The following is a 17,730-nucleotide window of genomic DNA, read 5'->3' as shown; positions in this document are numbered from 1 at the left end:
GTGTACGTAGTAGGAAGGACGGAGACACTTACTTAACCTTTAACTTACGTACCGTACCGACCTACTAGTACGTAGTAGTAGTAGACGACGACCTACTACTATATATATATATATATACTACACACACACACACACACACACACACACACACACACACACACACACACACACACACACACACACACACACACTAGTATTAAAGCAGGTTAATAATGACGGAAAAACATTGTTAGATGATTAACGAAATTTGTAGAATTTAACTAAAACGAACTTGTCTATACCCTTCTTCACTTATTTCATCAGTCTTGAAGTAATTCTTTAATCGCCACATTTTTAGCAAAAACTACGCTAAAAAAAGTACTTGTGCACTTTGAAAGAGACTTAAATAGCACTCTTGAGCCTTTTCATTGTATTTAAGGTCAGGAAGTACAAAACGGTGTAGACTTCGACTGCACGATGAATAAAAGAATATTTGGCAGTTTATTTTTTCTTTGTTTTAAGGTCAAGTACGTAATATGTTAAAATACCAAAAGATTGTTTAATAATTAATATCTATTGACTACTTAACTTTTTAAACACTGAGTAGTAATAGTACGCCTATTTGTATTCTAATTTAAGCATTAGGCCTAATATATATATTAGCTGAAACATAATTTTGTACATTTTATTTTGCTTTCGGCTACAAACTCACGTCTTAGCTTCCGAATTAAACTATTTTGATGTTGCATCACCGAAGTTATAAAAAAAATAAAGAATAAAACGTATTTCTAGCAAATCGACATAAATTTGAACATTCAACATAAACACCATAGTTGGCCTAAGAATAACCAGGTGATAGTTTTGTTGGTAAGCGACGATGTTGTTGAGCATAACCAAAAAACGAGCGGGAAAGCATTCTCGACAGTGACAAAGGGAATAACCCTTTTCTCTTTTATAGTTAGTGATTATATTATTTATGAAATATTATTTATTATAATAAAATACCAAAGATTTGTGCAGGCATACGCATGTGTATGTTAAATAAAAACTTTAATCAGTTATAAAACAGAACTGCTCATCACTCCAAAAGCTAGAGACTAAAATTTTTGAAGCTTGTAGTACACTGAGGCTACGTTACAATTATTTCAAACTTAAATTCATTTTGATACGTGATTGGGCTGTAATAGTCAAAGTGCGAGTGATGAACCTCACAAAACTCCTAGCAAACAAAAAATAAACCACGTATCATAAAGTATTCTACTTGGCAAAAATCTGTTATTGGAGAAGTCTACAATTCACAGGAGAGATAGTAACAGATAAATGACAAGGAGTGAAAATACCCACTAGAAACTAAATCTTGCTACTTCCCATGTGCCACACAGGCTAGGAAAAACAAAACTCAATAATGAGTATTACGTTTTGCTAGCGCTAAGAAACTGTGATCCCTGGTAAATTTTGAATAGTGTATAAGTACACATTGCAGAAAATAAATTTGGAAGCAAATTTTAAAAAACCAACAAACTATCGGTTCAAATGTATAACTGCTATTTTCTTCAGTAATCTTGAATTCTGATTTATGAATGTATGTAGAGCATGCTGGACAGAAGAAGCTATATGACGATACTTTTAAACATTTTTGATAAATTGGAAAACTTTCTGCACAGTCGGAAATATCTTTCCAATATGCCTTCTAGCGATGAAATATTAGAGCCAGTTAAATCATATTTTAAAGCATTTTCAAATATTTTTTTTGAGTAGTAAATACAGAAGAAGGCCATCAATTTTTTTTTATTCGATTTACGATATATTGTTTGTTTAGAAGTTTCGTGCAAAGCTACGCACGAAATATCTGCGCCCGACCCAAGAAAAATTGATGTGCTAACTGGTTGGACAGGGAGGATCTTGGAAAGATGTACAAAAACATGCCCATAGTGTTTGTGTGTGTATTTGGCTCAGTATAATTTTAATCGTTTACTAGCTGGAGTACTGTACCCTATACAGTAGTTATGTAAATTCATTATCAATGAAAGGCTATCTTAGAAAATTTAGTTGCTTCCTTTATATGTTGTTTAAAAAGAAAACGGCCACAAAAACTGCTAAACACAATATTGTTACGTATCTGGTCGTTTGTTAATTTCCGGTATAAATTCTTCCCGAGGAACTTCATCGATACAAGTCCTTTCTTAAATAAAATTGGTTTATTCTTTCTCAATACAACTTTGCAATACACATAATTTCCACAGTCACTTTAACTTAAACACACGCTATAATTCACAACGATTCACGCACTTTACTTACGATCACTACCGCTCATTTGACTCAATTATCTGTCTCTATCTCCATCTATCTGCAATTATTTCTCCGCTTTATTTGCCGGGCTTATATACTAAAATAGAGGGCGCCTAGAAAAGACTAGTTGCCAGGAGCAGTCATGATCCTTCTAGAAACTCCAGCGCGCATGCTTCCAGTTTCACGTGACTTCCGCTGTCGTAACAATATGAAACCGCAAATTTGCATGTACCTCCGCATAGGCCCAACAAACCTTCATGCAAAATTACATGAAGATTCATCTACAGGGGTGCGAAGTAGTGAATAAAACAAATGCAAAATCGACCATAAAAAAAAAACACAAAATTTCAAAACTGAAAATTTGTATGCATCTCCGAATGGACCTAATGAACCTCCATACGAATTTTGGTGAAGATTCATCCACATCCTGCGAAGTAGTTATATGAAGAAACGGTATTCCACCAGTAGTAAATATCATTGTACAATAACTTTTACAAGGATAAACGTATACGTAGTAACTAAAATCTAAAACAGAACTTCTTAACATATTTATTTAAAAAGGATAAATAATCAAACCAATAATAGTCGAGGTTTTAAATTTACTGATCTTCAGTAAGATATTTGATGTTAGCTTACTACTTTTTTATTGGGTAATCGGGAATTTAACTAAACGATACCAGCACTATAACAAGTCAAAGTGAAGTTGTATTATTATGCATTATTTGGTTGAATGACTGAAAATATAAAATCCAAACAAACATTATTTAAATAAGTTATCTGTAAAAATAGCATTTGTATTAGACTCAATCACGAATAAAAAAACAAAAAACAAACAAACATGAAAATCCGAAAATACATTATTTTTATAAAAATAACTTATCACGGAACCAGGTGTTTGATTATGCTTTGTTGATTGTTTCTTAGCTATATAAATATAATAGTAATGTCTGTTACAGAACTTAAATACAAAACAAAAACGATGTAAACAATTTTAGACATCTGAGCATAAGCGAACATTGCAGGAGTCGCGTTAATTACAACACTTCTCTTTCATGCGTTCGGTTATATAAAATTAAGTTGTGAATTGAAGTGTAAAGTAGATAAGTTAGTCACGTTACACATAGCATGCCACTATGCATTTTACGTGTGATAAGATTATTTACTTTTTATTTCTTATACTCTGTCAAGATAATAGTTCCTGCATTTTAAAATGAGTTTCATTTTACTCGATACATAGGAGTTGGTACTTTGTCACGTAATGGTGGCACTACGTAACACTCAATAATCCAGACAACTGTGTCAAGATAACATTCGTGTGCGTGGGCTCACGACCTCCTCGTTCCTGGCGTAGGAGGAGCATAACTAGTATAATCCATAAAAACCGCGAAGTTGTGATGACATGAAAGATCACAGAAAGACATTTTTAGCCTTGGTGTATGCGTGATATGTCATTACGTTGATGGATCCACCCGTCGGAATGATTTTGTTGCTAAGTTTGTATTTTTTTAGCAATATTTTATGGTTATATGAGCATTAGTAAGAGGTACGCTACATAATTTTTTGGATAGTGTATTTACTTGTTTATCTGTATGGTAGACTAGCAACTACCAAAATGGTTATGTCGTTACTATTGTATTTGTAACTAGCCTTCTATTCAAATAAATGAATAAAACCACGTGGTAATATTTTTGTTAAAACTTGTCATTGTATACCTTCAATGTAAAGTCCTGAATTCGACGAAATATGACTTTTGATCATAAATTACTTTTATTTCATTTTCTCGTTAAGTCATGTAACATTGTAAGTTAAGCATAGGTGTACCGGCCTTGCTTAGAAGTTAGACTTGCGTTTTGCTACTAACTGTGTGATACATTGTACCTGCTCTGCAGCGGCATCTGTTAGAACTGCATACCCCTAGTCCTCCGTTTCATTTCTCGTTATTGCCATCGGTAAGCTTTGCACTCCTTACTTTCTGCAAATGTCATATTTTTTCCGAAGCAAGAATTATGCGTCTTTCATTTATCTGAGAATTATTTTACTGAGATAAACCTTTATCAACAGAAACAATACAATCTATAAAATTAAAATTAACAGCCATATCTGCTTACTCGTGACATAATGGATATGTTGATAATCGTGACTTTCCAAGCACAAATTTGGAGAAGTTGTGCTTGTAAGTTGTTAGTTTTGATTTACTAAAGGTTTCATTTCGTTTATACGTATATAGCTTAGAAGAATTAAGTACACATTTTGAAAAACTAAAAGGTGCTAGATACTTAAAAATATCATTGAGTATCATCCATTGAACAGCATTTCATGATGGTTGATAATCCTTAATTTTAAGCATAAGTCAACCATGTTATTAGATTAGTTCAAGTGAGTTTCAGAGGAAAAACCCTTGTTTTGGATTGGTGAATGGAATATATGTGAAGATTAGTTTATATAAAACTACTTCCTGAAAACGGAGTACATTGTTTTTGAAGCAAGATAAGCTTACATCACTGATATGTTTGTGTGTGTGTGTGTTTGACCAAAGTATAATAAGAGTGAGAGAGATGTTTTACATGTAAATAATTAGCTATTTTAGGCAGTGCCAGTTTTCAGGAAGGGGTCTGGTGAAAATACAAAACTTATTTTTTTAAATTGCTGTTTCAGAGTTTGAATTTCTGATCATGCTAGTTAAAGCTGCAATATTTATCTTCCAAATTAAGTAAGTTGTACAGTGGCACAAGAGGGTATTCAAAAGCTTATACAATGAAAACTAATCTCAATTGGGATGGAGGTTAGTCTGTTCAGGTTCCTTTTTTTGGAGTCTCTGATAACTAAATCTGACTCTGATTGTAGATAAAATATTTTTAACTTTTGATTAGCGTTAGCTGCATACATCACTTTTGAATCATCAGAAATTGTGCTTTTTCATAAATTGTAGAGAATGTGTTATTTGGGGTTCATGAAGAGTAAGGAGAGTAAGTTCATTAAAGGAAAGTGTATTCTGTTTTTGACTGGAAATGTAAATAACTAATAGTTTTTTAATTTATATCACTTGGTATCATATCTTTAAATTATCTTTATAATGAAGTTCCTACATTTTTTTTTCATATCAAAGCTATATTTCATCACCAAGTTCTTTTAAACCCTACTTGAGGGACTATTTTAAATTATTATCAAGCTAAAAGAGAGCAGTTTATAACAGTATATAATACTTACTGTGAGTCAATATATATATGTTCTTCTATCTTCTTTTTCATAAGAAAGTGCTATTTATCTGTTTTATTGCAGTATCTTAGTACATTAAATTTGCATGTCTTTTTTTCATGATATTGAAGGAATGGATAGTTTTATTATCTCTAGCTACATTAACTTTTTACTCTTTAAAGTTGGTACTTAATAACATAACTTGAACGTCTGATATTTTTTTGCTATAAGTCATTTTTGTTTTATTTACTGCAGTAATTGGCCCTCAAATAATTCCTTGCAATATTACTAACTCATTAAAAATTTCTCACTAGTTTATCTGCTTTCTGTACTATAGGAATCATTCAATATATTTTAATTCTTAAAAATATTCCTTCTTTCCTTTATATTGACATGTTAAATGTTAGTTTGGTCTGTTTCTAACTACAGTGTTACTTTTTGTTGTTTTTTTCAGAGTGTGATCTGAGGAATAGTGAGTCATTCAGCTGTTCTTCACTCTAACATGACTTTAAAGAAACCATTGTATCTGGTTTTGATTTGGATTGTCATCAGTGATGTTGGAGTGGTTGTTCATTCAAAAAGAATTCATAATCAAGATGATACTTCATATGAATCAGATCTGTTACATGATCAAGTTTCCTGGCCAGCTAATGGAAGGAAAAGCTCTCACCATCCTAGCTATAGACAAAACAAGTTTTCTTTATTGCGCAGTGAAAGGAGGAATGATCAGTTAAGAAGATCAATGGATAAAAAACCAAACATAATTCTTGTGATAACTGATGACCAAGATGTAGAACTTGGTAAGAAGACTGGAATAGCTACTGATATTATTCAACATAAGAATCATAAACACAGAGAATGCACAATATTTGCACATAGTTAACCAACAAAGTTCTTATTATATATATATATAAATATATAAATAAAAAAAATCAGTCTGTTAAGTTTACTGTAAATATATTTGAAGCACTTGATAATACAACAAGATCAATAGTGCTTAAAAAAATATTGTAGAATAACTATTTTTAATTTTTGATGGCTAAAGATATGTTCTTCTACATAACAAAAGCAACTAGACCTTAATTCTATGGGTACAGTTAGAAAGGAGAAAGAGAATATGTATTTCTCAGGTTTAATGTAGGCTGAATTGACAAAAGTGAAAAGGAACAAACTGGATTGAATTTTCTGGTATAAAATAAGCTTGAAATGGGTTGTGGGAATAACAAGAGGCTCAGTAATTAATTCTAAAAATTGACCTATGTTATGTAAACAATAATTATTGTAAGAAACTTAATTGTTTTAAGTATCTTAAAGTTTTTAAAATTTTATTATTTGTATGTCTAAAAAAATATCATATATCATTAAAGCTTTACCAAAATGTTTTAATGTGTAAAGAAAAATCAGTATGATTAGCTGTGCCAAACCTACATGTAGTTGTTTTGGTTAAAGAACTTCAATTTACAAATTTTAGCATATTAAAGTTCTTGAGTAATGATAGAGAAAAAACAAAAAAAAAAAGATCATGACTTGTTAAATTGCACTTGATGTTCTTTGCAGTTATCTTTTTATTCTAAATTATATTAAGTCTTTTTACTGTTGTGATAAGCACATACTGTGATTTAAAAAAAAAAAAAAAAAAAAAAAAAAATTATTTTCCTTCTTGTAGTAATCGTAAAATTGAATCATATTGACATTAAATTCATTCTATGAAGAAACAGGGAATAAAATAGCAAGGATTCTTTGTCATTATCTCTTCTTTGGGTTATTGTTATTATAAAATTTTCTCTGTTAACAATGTACATAAAAATTGTATTCTATAATTTTGTTTCATCCACAAATGAAGTTTAAAATCAATACATGTATTGTTTTTTTTTATAATCTAAACAAATCTTGACTATTTATAGAACAATTAAAAAACAGCAAAATTTTTCTATTATTACAAGAAAGTATGCTTCATTTTACTATGAAAATTAATCTTTGAACAGGATCTTTGAACTTTATGCCTAAAACCTTGAGAATACTTGGGGAAGGTGGTGCTCATTTTCCAAATGCCTATGTAACATCTCCAATGTGTTGTCCTTCTCGAAGTTCAATGTTAACTGGTCTTTATGTTCACAACCATAATGTTTACACCAACAATGACAACTGCAGTTCTCCACAGTGGCAACAAGAGCATGAGACAAGGACATTTGCTACTTACCTAAGTAATGCTGGGTACCAAACAGGTGGGTTCAACCAGCCTTATGTTATGCTTTTGATCATAACCTTATAGAGCTTGATCTATTATTATATGAGATGATCGTGCATCAGCCTGACTCTCAAAATTTGAGCCATTAAACAACATATATAAATAACTAATCTGAAGTTGTTATTCTGTTATTATTATATGAGATGATCGTGCATCAGCCTGACTCTCAAAATTTGAGCCATTAAACAACATATATAAATAACTAATCTCAAGTTGTTATTCTGTTATATATTTGTCTGATACATGTCTTCAAACTGAGTGTTTGTTGTATGTATGTAATATCACTTGTAACAAGTCACTATGACAAATATATTTCTTTCAACCTCTCTTTATACCTATAACCCATAATTGTTATGTCCTTTCACAACCCTTTCTGTATTTTTGAAGTATTTTATCATTAGGTAAGTTTATAATTTATATTTCTTTAAGTTTTTATTTTCTACAGCTTATTTTGGCAAGTATCTGAATGAATATAATGGTAACTACATACCACCTGGTTGGAGAGAATGGGCAGGTTTGATAAGGAACTCAAGATTCTACAACTATACAATTAATATGAATGGCAGCAAAATCAAACATGGTGATGATTATTATCAAGATTACTACCCTGACTTGATTGCTAATGATAGTGTGAAGTTTTTACGACTATCAAAACAACACTTTGCCAACAAGCCTGTCATGCTGGTAATGTCTTTTCCTTCCCCACATGGGCCTGAAGATTCTGCTCCCCAATATTATCATCTCTTCCATAACATTACTACCCATAGGTAAATACTTTTGTAATATTTTAGTCATTAATTTAGAAGATAGTTTTCTGAATTACATAAATTTTGTACTTTGAAACTACATATCATTTAGTGTAGACCAGTATATTTCAATTAATAGAAATAATTAAGCCTTATGATTTAACCTGTCACTTATCATTAGTGAATACTAATATAAAAACATTCAAATATGCAAGTCTTAATGTTTTCACTAACTTTCAAAGTGATAAAAAAAAACAATTTTTTTTTTCTCTTGACTTTTACATTTTTTTTTCAGTTGCTTAGAACACATTCACACTTAAACATAATGGTGTAGCACAAATCCTTATTCTAATTAATATAAAATTTAATTAATTGTGTTGCATAACATTATAACCAAGCAAATGTTCTCTAAGATTTCAAGGTTGATTATGGTTGTTGTTACATGCTAGAGGAGGCTCTGCACACACAAATGCTAACTACCTCATGCCTGTGAAATTTGCATGCCACTAGCCTTAAGGTAATTCCTATCTAAATTCACATGCTTAATGTCAACTGTTCTGGTGCATGATAATGTCATCATGTGACAAAAGCCCTCCACCAAAGGAGAATGACACTACTTCCATGGGCAGTACCTTCCTCTATGCACTTGCAATAACTTCATTCTTCTTCTCAGCATTGCATTGAACAGACGTGATCAAAATTGTTCCGCCGAGTTCAGTTTGAGATTTGAATTTGTTAATGAAACTTTTATTTTCATTTTCTTTGGCTTTTTCTTCAAAAGCTTTATTTTTTTTTATTATGAATTCTCACATGATGTTGACTTGTACTCAGTCCTGTATGAGTGATGCTATTATACACACACAAGCTTTATTTCTACTATGACTTAACTGTTGGGGATGTTGCAGCCATTGTTTAACATGTTCTGGATTACCACAAGCTTATTTGGCCTACCAGTCCCATCCCGTCAGCTGAAGATCTTTCTCCTCAGTCAGAAATGGTCTAATTGACTATGAATTTAACCTGATTTTCTTTCAGTAGTGCCATACCATTTTATGAATGACCTTAACCTTCTAATATCTTTCTTGATTTCATTGTCAGGTATGTTTCATTCTTTGTCTTTTGCTTGTGTCCTTTAATATTTTTCATTTTTCTGTTCCATGCCCCCAGTTCTTGGAATTTACCTTGTCTTTACTCCTCTGTTTGGTCCATGACAATTCTATCATTTCTTACACCAACCATTCAGAAAACACCCATTCCAGGATCCTTTGCTTTTGGATGTTGAATGTACTGTTCTGGGCCCATTCACATTGGGTTTGTCTTATTGTCTGTCATTTGCCAGGAGTTAAGAACTTTGTGGTGGACTGCCTCTCTCAGCCAGTCTGCATTCTATCAATGAAACCGGCTCTACACCCCCAGGTCTTTTGTTGAGTTTGCTCTCATTTGGACACCTTTCATACACCCCTTTGCCACCTTTCTCAACTCTAGGCTTCCTCTCTTCTACTCCCCTGTTCCTCATCCATTGGCTCTGACTGTCAGTGCTCTCAGCCAAGCCTGGTCTTAACTCTTTCTACGTGCCTATCTTTCTCTTCATCTTCTCCCTCTGGTTCTTACCTTGATACACAATACTCCTTGTCAGGTCTTATTGTTGGTGACTCTTTGGCCGGCTCAAACTTGGTTTCCTCTGCTTCTTCACTTAGCATCCAGACTCCCCCCCCCCCTTCCTCTGCCCAATATTCTCTCTGTTACTTAAACCTCACTTTTTTTTTTTCATCAAGGGATATTATTTCTCAATCTTCACATATGGGATTTGTCTGGTCCATCACCTTTTGAGTTGAACTTACCAATTGTGTGGCATTCTTCTTGTCATGTTCCTGTTGTCCCTCCACAGTGTCTTTCACTGAAAGTGGCTGGTCTTTCGTCATTGGTCTGCCTGCCACTCCTTTCCTCCTGGCTATCCTACTGGGAACTACCTTTCAGCTATTACACTTGGCTGTTAGACCATGGATTGTCAGTCTCCCCATTGTTGGTTATCTGGTGGCCATTTCCATTGCATTTTGCCTTTTCTCTCTCCTTTGTTCTTCCCTGACCTTCTCACCTGACTTGCATGTCTAACTGGAACATTGCTATGGTTTTGCATGCTCACATATGTGCCCCATTAAGCCATTGGCTTCTTGCTCTTTGTACCGACTTTCTCTCCAGATTTATTTCCTCTTCCTCCTCCTTCTTGCCTGCAATTGACATTATTCAGATGTCTATCTAATGATGTTTCTCACTCCCTCTTCCACTGCACTTCTATGCTCCTCTTCTTGGACTGAACTTTCTGTCTCTCACCTGTATTATTGTTCAGACCCAGATAATCTCTTGTCTTGTTCAGGCTGTTTGGTATTGCTTATCATAGACTTCTCTGTTTCGGGGTACCTGCCATCCTTCTACCCTTACTGAATGGGTCCATTCACTCTTCCACTTGGCATATTCGTCTATGGATGTGGATGCTCGCAGGCTATTTCACTTTCTTTTTTTTTTTTTTTTTTTACATTTGATTCATCACCCAACTCATTTTTTCTTGCTTTCCATTTTTGCCAGCCTTTGGACAAAATCCTCCAGATTGGAATGTGTATTACTCCCCAAACATTCATCTATCATTAGCTACATCATCTGGCTGTTTCGTCTCCTGCTGGATTCGAATTTCACCTGGAGCCATTCTTCAATTAACGCACTATCTTTGAAAAGAATAAGTACATTTTCTTTCTCAACTCTCCTTGACATTTTTTAGGATCTCACCAGGTGGTTAGTGTTTCTTTCAAGGATATATTTATTTCAAAAAATCTGCTTCAAGCCAGGATAACTGAAAGTTATCAAACCATCCTCCTTGGCTATACCAGTGCCTATTGTGAGATGGGGTATTCCTTACTTTAAGTATCCTTATGGTATAAATACTTGCTCAATTGTCCAATCCAGACTACCAATTCCATGAACTACTGTGGAAACAGCCAGCACTAAAGAAGTGTTCTGCTCCTTTCTTTGGCTTATACTTGCCAGATTTTAAAAATAGGGTTTTGCAGTCACCCATTACACTGGGAAAATGTTAACTTTAATACACTGGCCAAAGTGCAGACACTCTTTTTTACATATTACAGAGTCTCATAGCAGCATGTTTTTAATGTTCAGTCCAGTTGTAATACCACTTATAATTTTGAACCACCAACCACAGGGAGGCAATCGGTTGGTAGTAACCTATTGCTATTTATTAAATTATTTATTGTTTATTGTTGATAGGTATTATTATGAAGTGTTTACATCAATGAATATTAAATTCCTCTAGTGATTGAGATTTGGAAATTAAACACCATTGTAGAATTAATGTTTTACCAGTTTATGAGAGATTACCTTTAAAAAATTCCTAAGCATATAAATTATGTTGGAATCTTAATACTTTCAAATATTTCAATTATTTTGCTGTATGTTATGTACATTCACATTTATATATGTACATTTTAATATTATTCACTTTTCTTTAATAAAAAAATACAGTAAGTTACTTTAATACTTCTGTCTACATACTAAATCAATATTTGATTTGTTTCAATATAGAAAAAAAATTATATCCTTCTTAACTGCTTTGTTTTATTTGTAAAACTCTCCTTGCTTCATTAGTGATTCTACTTATTAAAAATTCTGATTTTGATTTTTGTAACATTTTTCACAAAAAATTATTATGGCATTTGGATTTAATATAGATTTTATACATGGTATATTATTAAGACAAACTTAAATCTTTCAAACTGAAGTGAAATATTTTAATGTTATTACAAATCCTACATATGTGTGAAATATGAGGCTCATAAAAGGAATATAAAGGCACTAGAACCAAAAATTCTTGTTAGTTCAGACTTTAACTGTTTAAATTATAGTATACTAGCAGAGACCTGCAAAATATTTGCAGTCAATTTAGTATCTTTATTGCAACAGTACTTCTCTAAATACAAGATTTCCAGAATAATGCAAACGAATTGTAATTGTAGACACCGATATTTGATAGAGATAAATTAACACTGTAACCTGTACGGTTTTTACTTTAGTTAGAACTAAACTTTACTCATCTGGCAATCTGAGGGTCATGAGTTTGAATCCCCATCCCACTAAACATGCTCGCCCTTTCAGCTGTGGTGGTGTTATTATGTGATGGTCAATCCCATTATTTGTTGGTGAAAGAGAGGCCCAAGAGTTGGCAGTGGGTGGTGATTGCTAGCCTTCCCTCTAGTCTTGCATTGCTAAATTAAGGACGGCTAGTGCAGATAGCCCTCATTTAACTTTGCGCAAAATTCAAAAAGAAACAAACTAACTAAAGTTTACTGTACTCAATACTATCGATAAATAAATTTTTAAAATTAGTCTATGACCTAACATCCTACCTTTTTAAAAACTTTAAGCTTTTAATGTTGTTGTACAAAATGGTTAAAGTATATTTACATCTGCCTTTTCTTGTTATTTCTTCATTCATAGAGCAGTACTAGTGATTTGCTCACTGAGCTTTGCAGCTCCCTGCTACCGGCAGGCTAGTTATTGTCAAGTGCATAACGCATCTGCCCTGCTTTTCTTGGGTAAAAGTCTTACTCTGCATGCTTGTAATACATACTGACAAGCATAATTATTGTATGATAATGATGATGAATGTAAGTATATAAATGTATTGATGTGCATAAGAACAATAAAGGGGTAGTTTATACTGTACTGCATTCCTTTTGTGTATTTTTGTCAGATTTTATAAATAAGCTCTACTCTTTCTTAAGTTAAACGATTTTGCAATAATCACTGGTAATATATTTTGTTACTATTGAAAAAAAGCAAATAAAATAACTGTTTGCATTATCTATTAAATAAAATAAAAATAAACAACCTTAAAAGTTTACTGTATTTACACTTTAATCTGTATGGAGTGCAAAATGTAGTTTAAAATTTATTTAGAAGTAAACCAAAAAAGATTTATGGGTAATTTGTATCATAGTGCTTTTTCATCTGACCTGCACTACATTATTGAATTCTGATAAATTCATAATTCCAAAAACATTCAATGTAAAGTACAAAAACAGAATGTGATTTGTAGTATAATTCTTTGAACATTCTTAACGTTAATTCAGTCTTTCTTGTAGACATCTTTTCAAAGTCGTTTAAAAAATAAATAAATTTACTATCAGTATATCATGAAAGACTTTTTTATTTTTTAGGACTCCAAGTTGGAATTATGCTCCAAATAATGATAAACAATGGATTCTTCGTCACACTGGGAACATGGAACCTGTTCATATGAAGTTTACAGATATTCTGCACACGAAAAGACTCCAGACCTTACAGTCTGTAGATGATGCCATAGAAAAGGTTAGTGAAAAGAGAAAAATGAGTAATACTTTAAGCTATGTTTATTAGCATTATTAGCACTGTATTTCTAACAGTTTGAATGAAAAAGAGATAGAACATTGTTTAAAGTTTAGGTACAGTGCTTAAGTAACTGAAAACTAAACATTTATTATAATTGTTGTAAAATTGTCATGATTATGCTAACTTTGGAAAACTCCTAATTCATGAACTGGCAAAATAAGACTACATGACTCAGATACTTAACACAGTTGTGCTACATACTGAGAAGGAGAGGAAAAACAGAAATTATGATGAGCATATCAGTTACTACGATGAAAAATTCTTGAAGTAAGTTATGTATATAAGGTCAGAAGTGAGAGTGAAAAAGAGATTATTGTCTGTTTTAATTAGTATCCTATTTCTGAATGCTACTTCTGGATAGAATCATCTGAGCTTTGAGTTTCTTATTTCCTTATTGACCAGAGGTCCTTGTAAAATTCATTTTCAGTTAGTGTTAGTGAAAATCTGAAATAAGGAAGATGGATACATGATGTCAGTTTATCTGGCCTGTCAACTAATATGGGTGAAGGTTTCAGTCAAAGCTGATGTCAAGGTTTTCTTGTAATGTTTTTACAAGACTTAAACCATTTAGTACTTGTGTAGAAATAACCGTGAATTATCCATGTGTCTTCTTTCTATGAAATCTTATCCTAAAAAGGCTTTCAGATTTTTATTCTTGCAACAGAAATACTTGTTTGTTAATGTATCGGAGCTCACAGAGCTAAGAAATGGCATATTTGGATAGATACAACTTAAGAATTTTTTGTTGTCTTTAGAAACATTGAATATAATAAACTGGAGATGCATTTGAATACGTTTATAACATACTATAATGGCAAATAACTTGTGTACATCTAAAATAGTTCTGGGTATTGTAAAGGTTCAAATTAGAGTGTATATGGTGAGTCTTCTGTCTAAACAAGGTCACTTCAGTTGTTAATTGCTTTTTATAAAATATTTATGTAATATTTCATGTTTATACAAGTAAAAAATATTTTTCTGCTTGGTAATATTGATTAAAGACTTTTGTTTTTAAATATTTTCAGTTTTCTTTTATTATATAGCTAATTATACAAATTAACCCTTCTGTTTTATTATATATATAGTTTCTAGTTTTAAAATTTAATTCAGAATTTTGGTATATATTTTAATTCTGAGGTTTTATTTTAACATAAAATGGATTCAGCTGTTTTTTTATTAGAAGTATTAGATAGAGAATGAATTGGGTATTTCTTTTTTTAAGCTGTACAACGAGCTGAAGAAACTTGAAGAACTTGAAAATACGTATATCTTTTATACATCTGACCATGGCTATCATTTAGGGCAGTTTGGCTTAATTAAAGGAAAATCACAGCCATTTGAATTTGATGTACGTGTACCTTTCTTAGTGAGAGGACCTTTTGTTCCTAAAGGAGTTCGGTGAGTAGTACATCTGTTTTTATAAGACAGGAGTCTCTTCTCACTTCATTAGTTGTTTTTACCTCAAAACTTTTAAATATTTTGGATTTTGGCCTAAAGTTGCCCAAATATATTTGTATACCTCAGTTAATGCTAAGTTTATTGATACTCTAGTAAAATATAAATGAGATTAAGTTCATGAAGATCTTTGCAGAAAGATAAGGTGAAAGTTAGCTTTATTGTGGATTGGGAGCACTTCCTGTGATTCAGTTTTTTTGTTTTTTATATACAAATGTTTTAAATTTGGAGGATACATAATCTTGGATTAGTATTTTTACTGCAGGTCAGAAAGTTTATTTTCTAAATTTGTTTTGATGGTTATTAACCTGTATAAACTACATCTTACCATCAGTTTCAAGATGTTGAAGTTGTATTCTGTTTCTAAGTTGGTGAGGGATTGAAGAAGTACATCTCTGTATGTCTTAGTATATCTGTTATGTGAAAATATCTCTCATTATAGTTTGCAAATATCTGTTAATTCAATAAAGTTGAAATTTTTCTTTCTAAAATCTTGATGATGAGTTTTCATAGAACTAGGTATGTTTTTTTTATGTATAGGAGTAAATGAAGCAGCCATGTAGAAAGGTTACTAGTATGTAGTTATTTTAATGAATAAATAAAATCATTACTTACATTTGCAATTTTGCTTCCAACCTATTGTTTTCTCTTGACTTTTTCTGTGAACTCTGTTAAAGCACAAACATCCTTTCAAGGATTTGTACATCTGGTACCACTTGTTTCAAATAATTGCAGAATAGTTATGATCATATAATAATAGCTCCAAATGCACTTGGAGTTTAGTATAGATGTGGTCAGTTGTTTTGATATGGAACACGTATAATTTTGTAATCATTTAAAATACAAGGTATTTGAAAATATACCTTGCATATCACTGAGTGAATGTTTCAACATAAATGAGAGGTGGTTTCTAGAAAGGAAAAGTGTGTACTTTTTAAAAATGATTAAATCTGTTTCCAAACTTTCTTCACTGATGACACCCTAACCTACATACCTTGATTTGCACAACACCTCTGCTGCCACATGCAATCCTTTTTTTTGTGAATTTCTTTTTATGTTCTTATATTATTCTTCATTTGATGAAACTCTTGCAATATCTTGGAAATCATTGGATTAAATATTTCAAATACAAAAGTTACAAAAAAAAAGTGTAATACTATATCAGTACCAAAGTGTTATGAAAATATGTTTAAAGTTATCATGAAGTTGAAACTTTGATAGGTTTAACTTATGAACACACAAGCTGAAGATATCACTGTAAATTAAAATAAGGGTTTTTTACTGATAATAACATTTTGACCAAACTTGTATGATGTTATTATGATGACAAAACTGTAGCAGTTGCTTTTTTCTTAGGTCAAGAAGGTGATAGAAGCAATTCTCTTAAATTTTGATAACTGTGTACTATTGGGTAATAAATTCAAGTGGAACTGACTTGTTTGTAATACTGATACATATGCTATTGATAATGCTTGTAGATAAGTGAAATATTTGCTTATTTAGTGGAAAAATAATACAATTAAATTTTTCTTTTTGTAGTATAATATTCATAAGATTCATTGCAATTGCTAAAATAATGGGTTTTTTGCTGTTTCCAGAATATCCGACGTTGTTTTGAACATAGATTTAGCTCCATCATTCCTAGAGTTGGGAGGAGTTGTACCACCTGAACACATGGATGGAATGTCCATAGTACCCCTACTAAAAGATGCTTATGAACAATTCAGGTATGTAACATTAAACCTGCAAAGTGAAATACATTATTTTCATAGGGTTAAAGGTATTTCTTTCTTTATTTCTGTATGTTACTTTGTTTAAAATGGCAGCAATAATTGTGTTTATACTGTTATTCTGTTTTGTACATTGTCACGCATCAGTATTCAGCACACAATTGGAATATTTTATCAAGTATATGCAATTTCCAAATAGTAATTTATCCTGTGATAGTTTGAAATTAGTCTCTAGAATAATGTTTCTGTAATTTCAAAAAATCTTTTTCCAGCAAGTCCAGGGTAGCAACAAAAGAAATAAAGCCTAAAAAGGGCTGGAGGGGAAGTTTCCTTATTGAAAGAGGGTAAGAATATTCTATTTAAATTAGCTATCATAGTTGATCCTTTTAATGTTAAATGCTCATAATGTCACTGTGTATATGTGCATAGACAATAAAACTTAAAATATCATAGCTGACTTAACTTGTTTTTGTATCTTCTGTACTTTTCCTATTTAAATGAATGCCACATACTTGTTTTGAATATAAAAATAAAGTAGCAATGCTGCTTACTAATATTACAAATTTTTGTTGACTGAAAAGTTCAAATGCTAAACTTAACTTGCTACTGAGTACTAATTTCAAGGTTTGCTTTTACAGTTTCTAGTTAGTTT

The 17,730-nt window shown here is 31.8% G+C and overlaps 1 protein-coding gene across 4 annotated transcripts in view; it reads left to right on the top strand.

Moving 5' to 3' along the window:
• LOC106457974 (putative extracellular sulfatase Sulf-1 homolog) overlaps nucleotides 1-17,730 on the top strand; it is a 90,534-nt gene that overhangs the window by 32,828 nt on the left and 39,976 nt on the right. For 2 of the 4 annotated variants that reach the window (XM_022384074.1, XM_013917421.2), the window contains exons 2-8: nucleotides 5,918-6,263; nucleotides 7,449-7,688; nucleotides 8,157-8,478; nucleotides 13,683-13,833; nucleotides 15,116-15,291; nucleotides 16,947-17,075; nucleotides 17,351-17,422. In XM_022384074.1, coding sequence (XP_022239782.1) covers nucleotides 5,966-6,263; nucleotides 7,449-7,688; nucleotides 8,157-8,478; nucleotides 13,683-13,833; nucleotides 15,116-15,291; nucleotides 16,947-17,075; nucleotides 17,351-17,422 — 1,388 coding nt within the window. In that variant the 5' untranslated portion in view covers nucleotides 5,918-5,965. Of the gene's footprint in view, nucleotides 1-3,432; nucleotides 3,812-5,917; nucleotides 6,264-7,448; nucleotides 7,689-8,156; nucleotides 8,479-13,682; nucleotides 13,834-15,115; nucleotides 15,292-16,946; nucleotides 17,076-17,350; nucleotides 17,423-17,730 lie in introns of those variants that run through there. The other 2 variants (XM_013917422.2, XM_013917423.2) reach the window with 2 other exon arrangements.

Source organism: Limulus polyphemus, unplaced genomic scaffold (genome assembly GCF_000517525.1).
Source record: "Limulus polyphemus unplaced genomic scaffold, Limulus_polyphemus-2.1.2 Scaffold399, whole genome shotgun sequence".
In the NCBI taxonomy this organism is placed as follows: Eukaryota; Metazoa; Arthropoda; class Merostomata; order Xiphosura; family Limulidae; genus Limulus; species Limulus polyphemus.
This window is presented reverse-complemented; position numbering and strand designations above follow the sequence as displayed.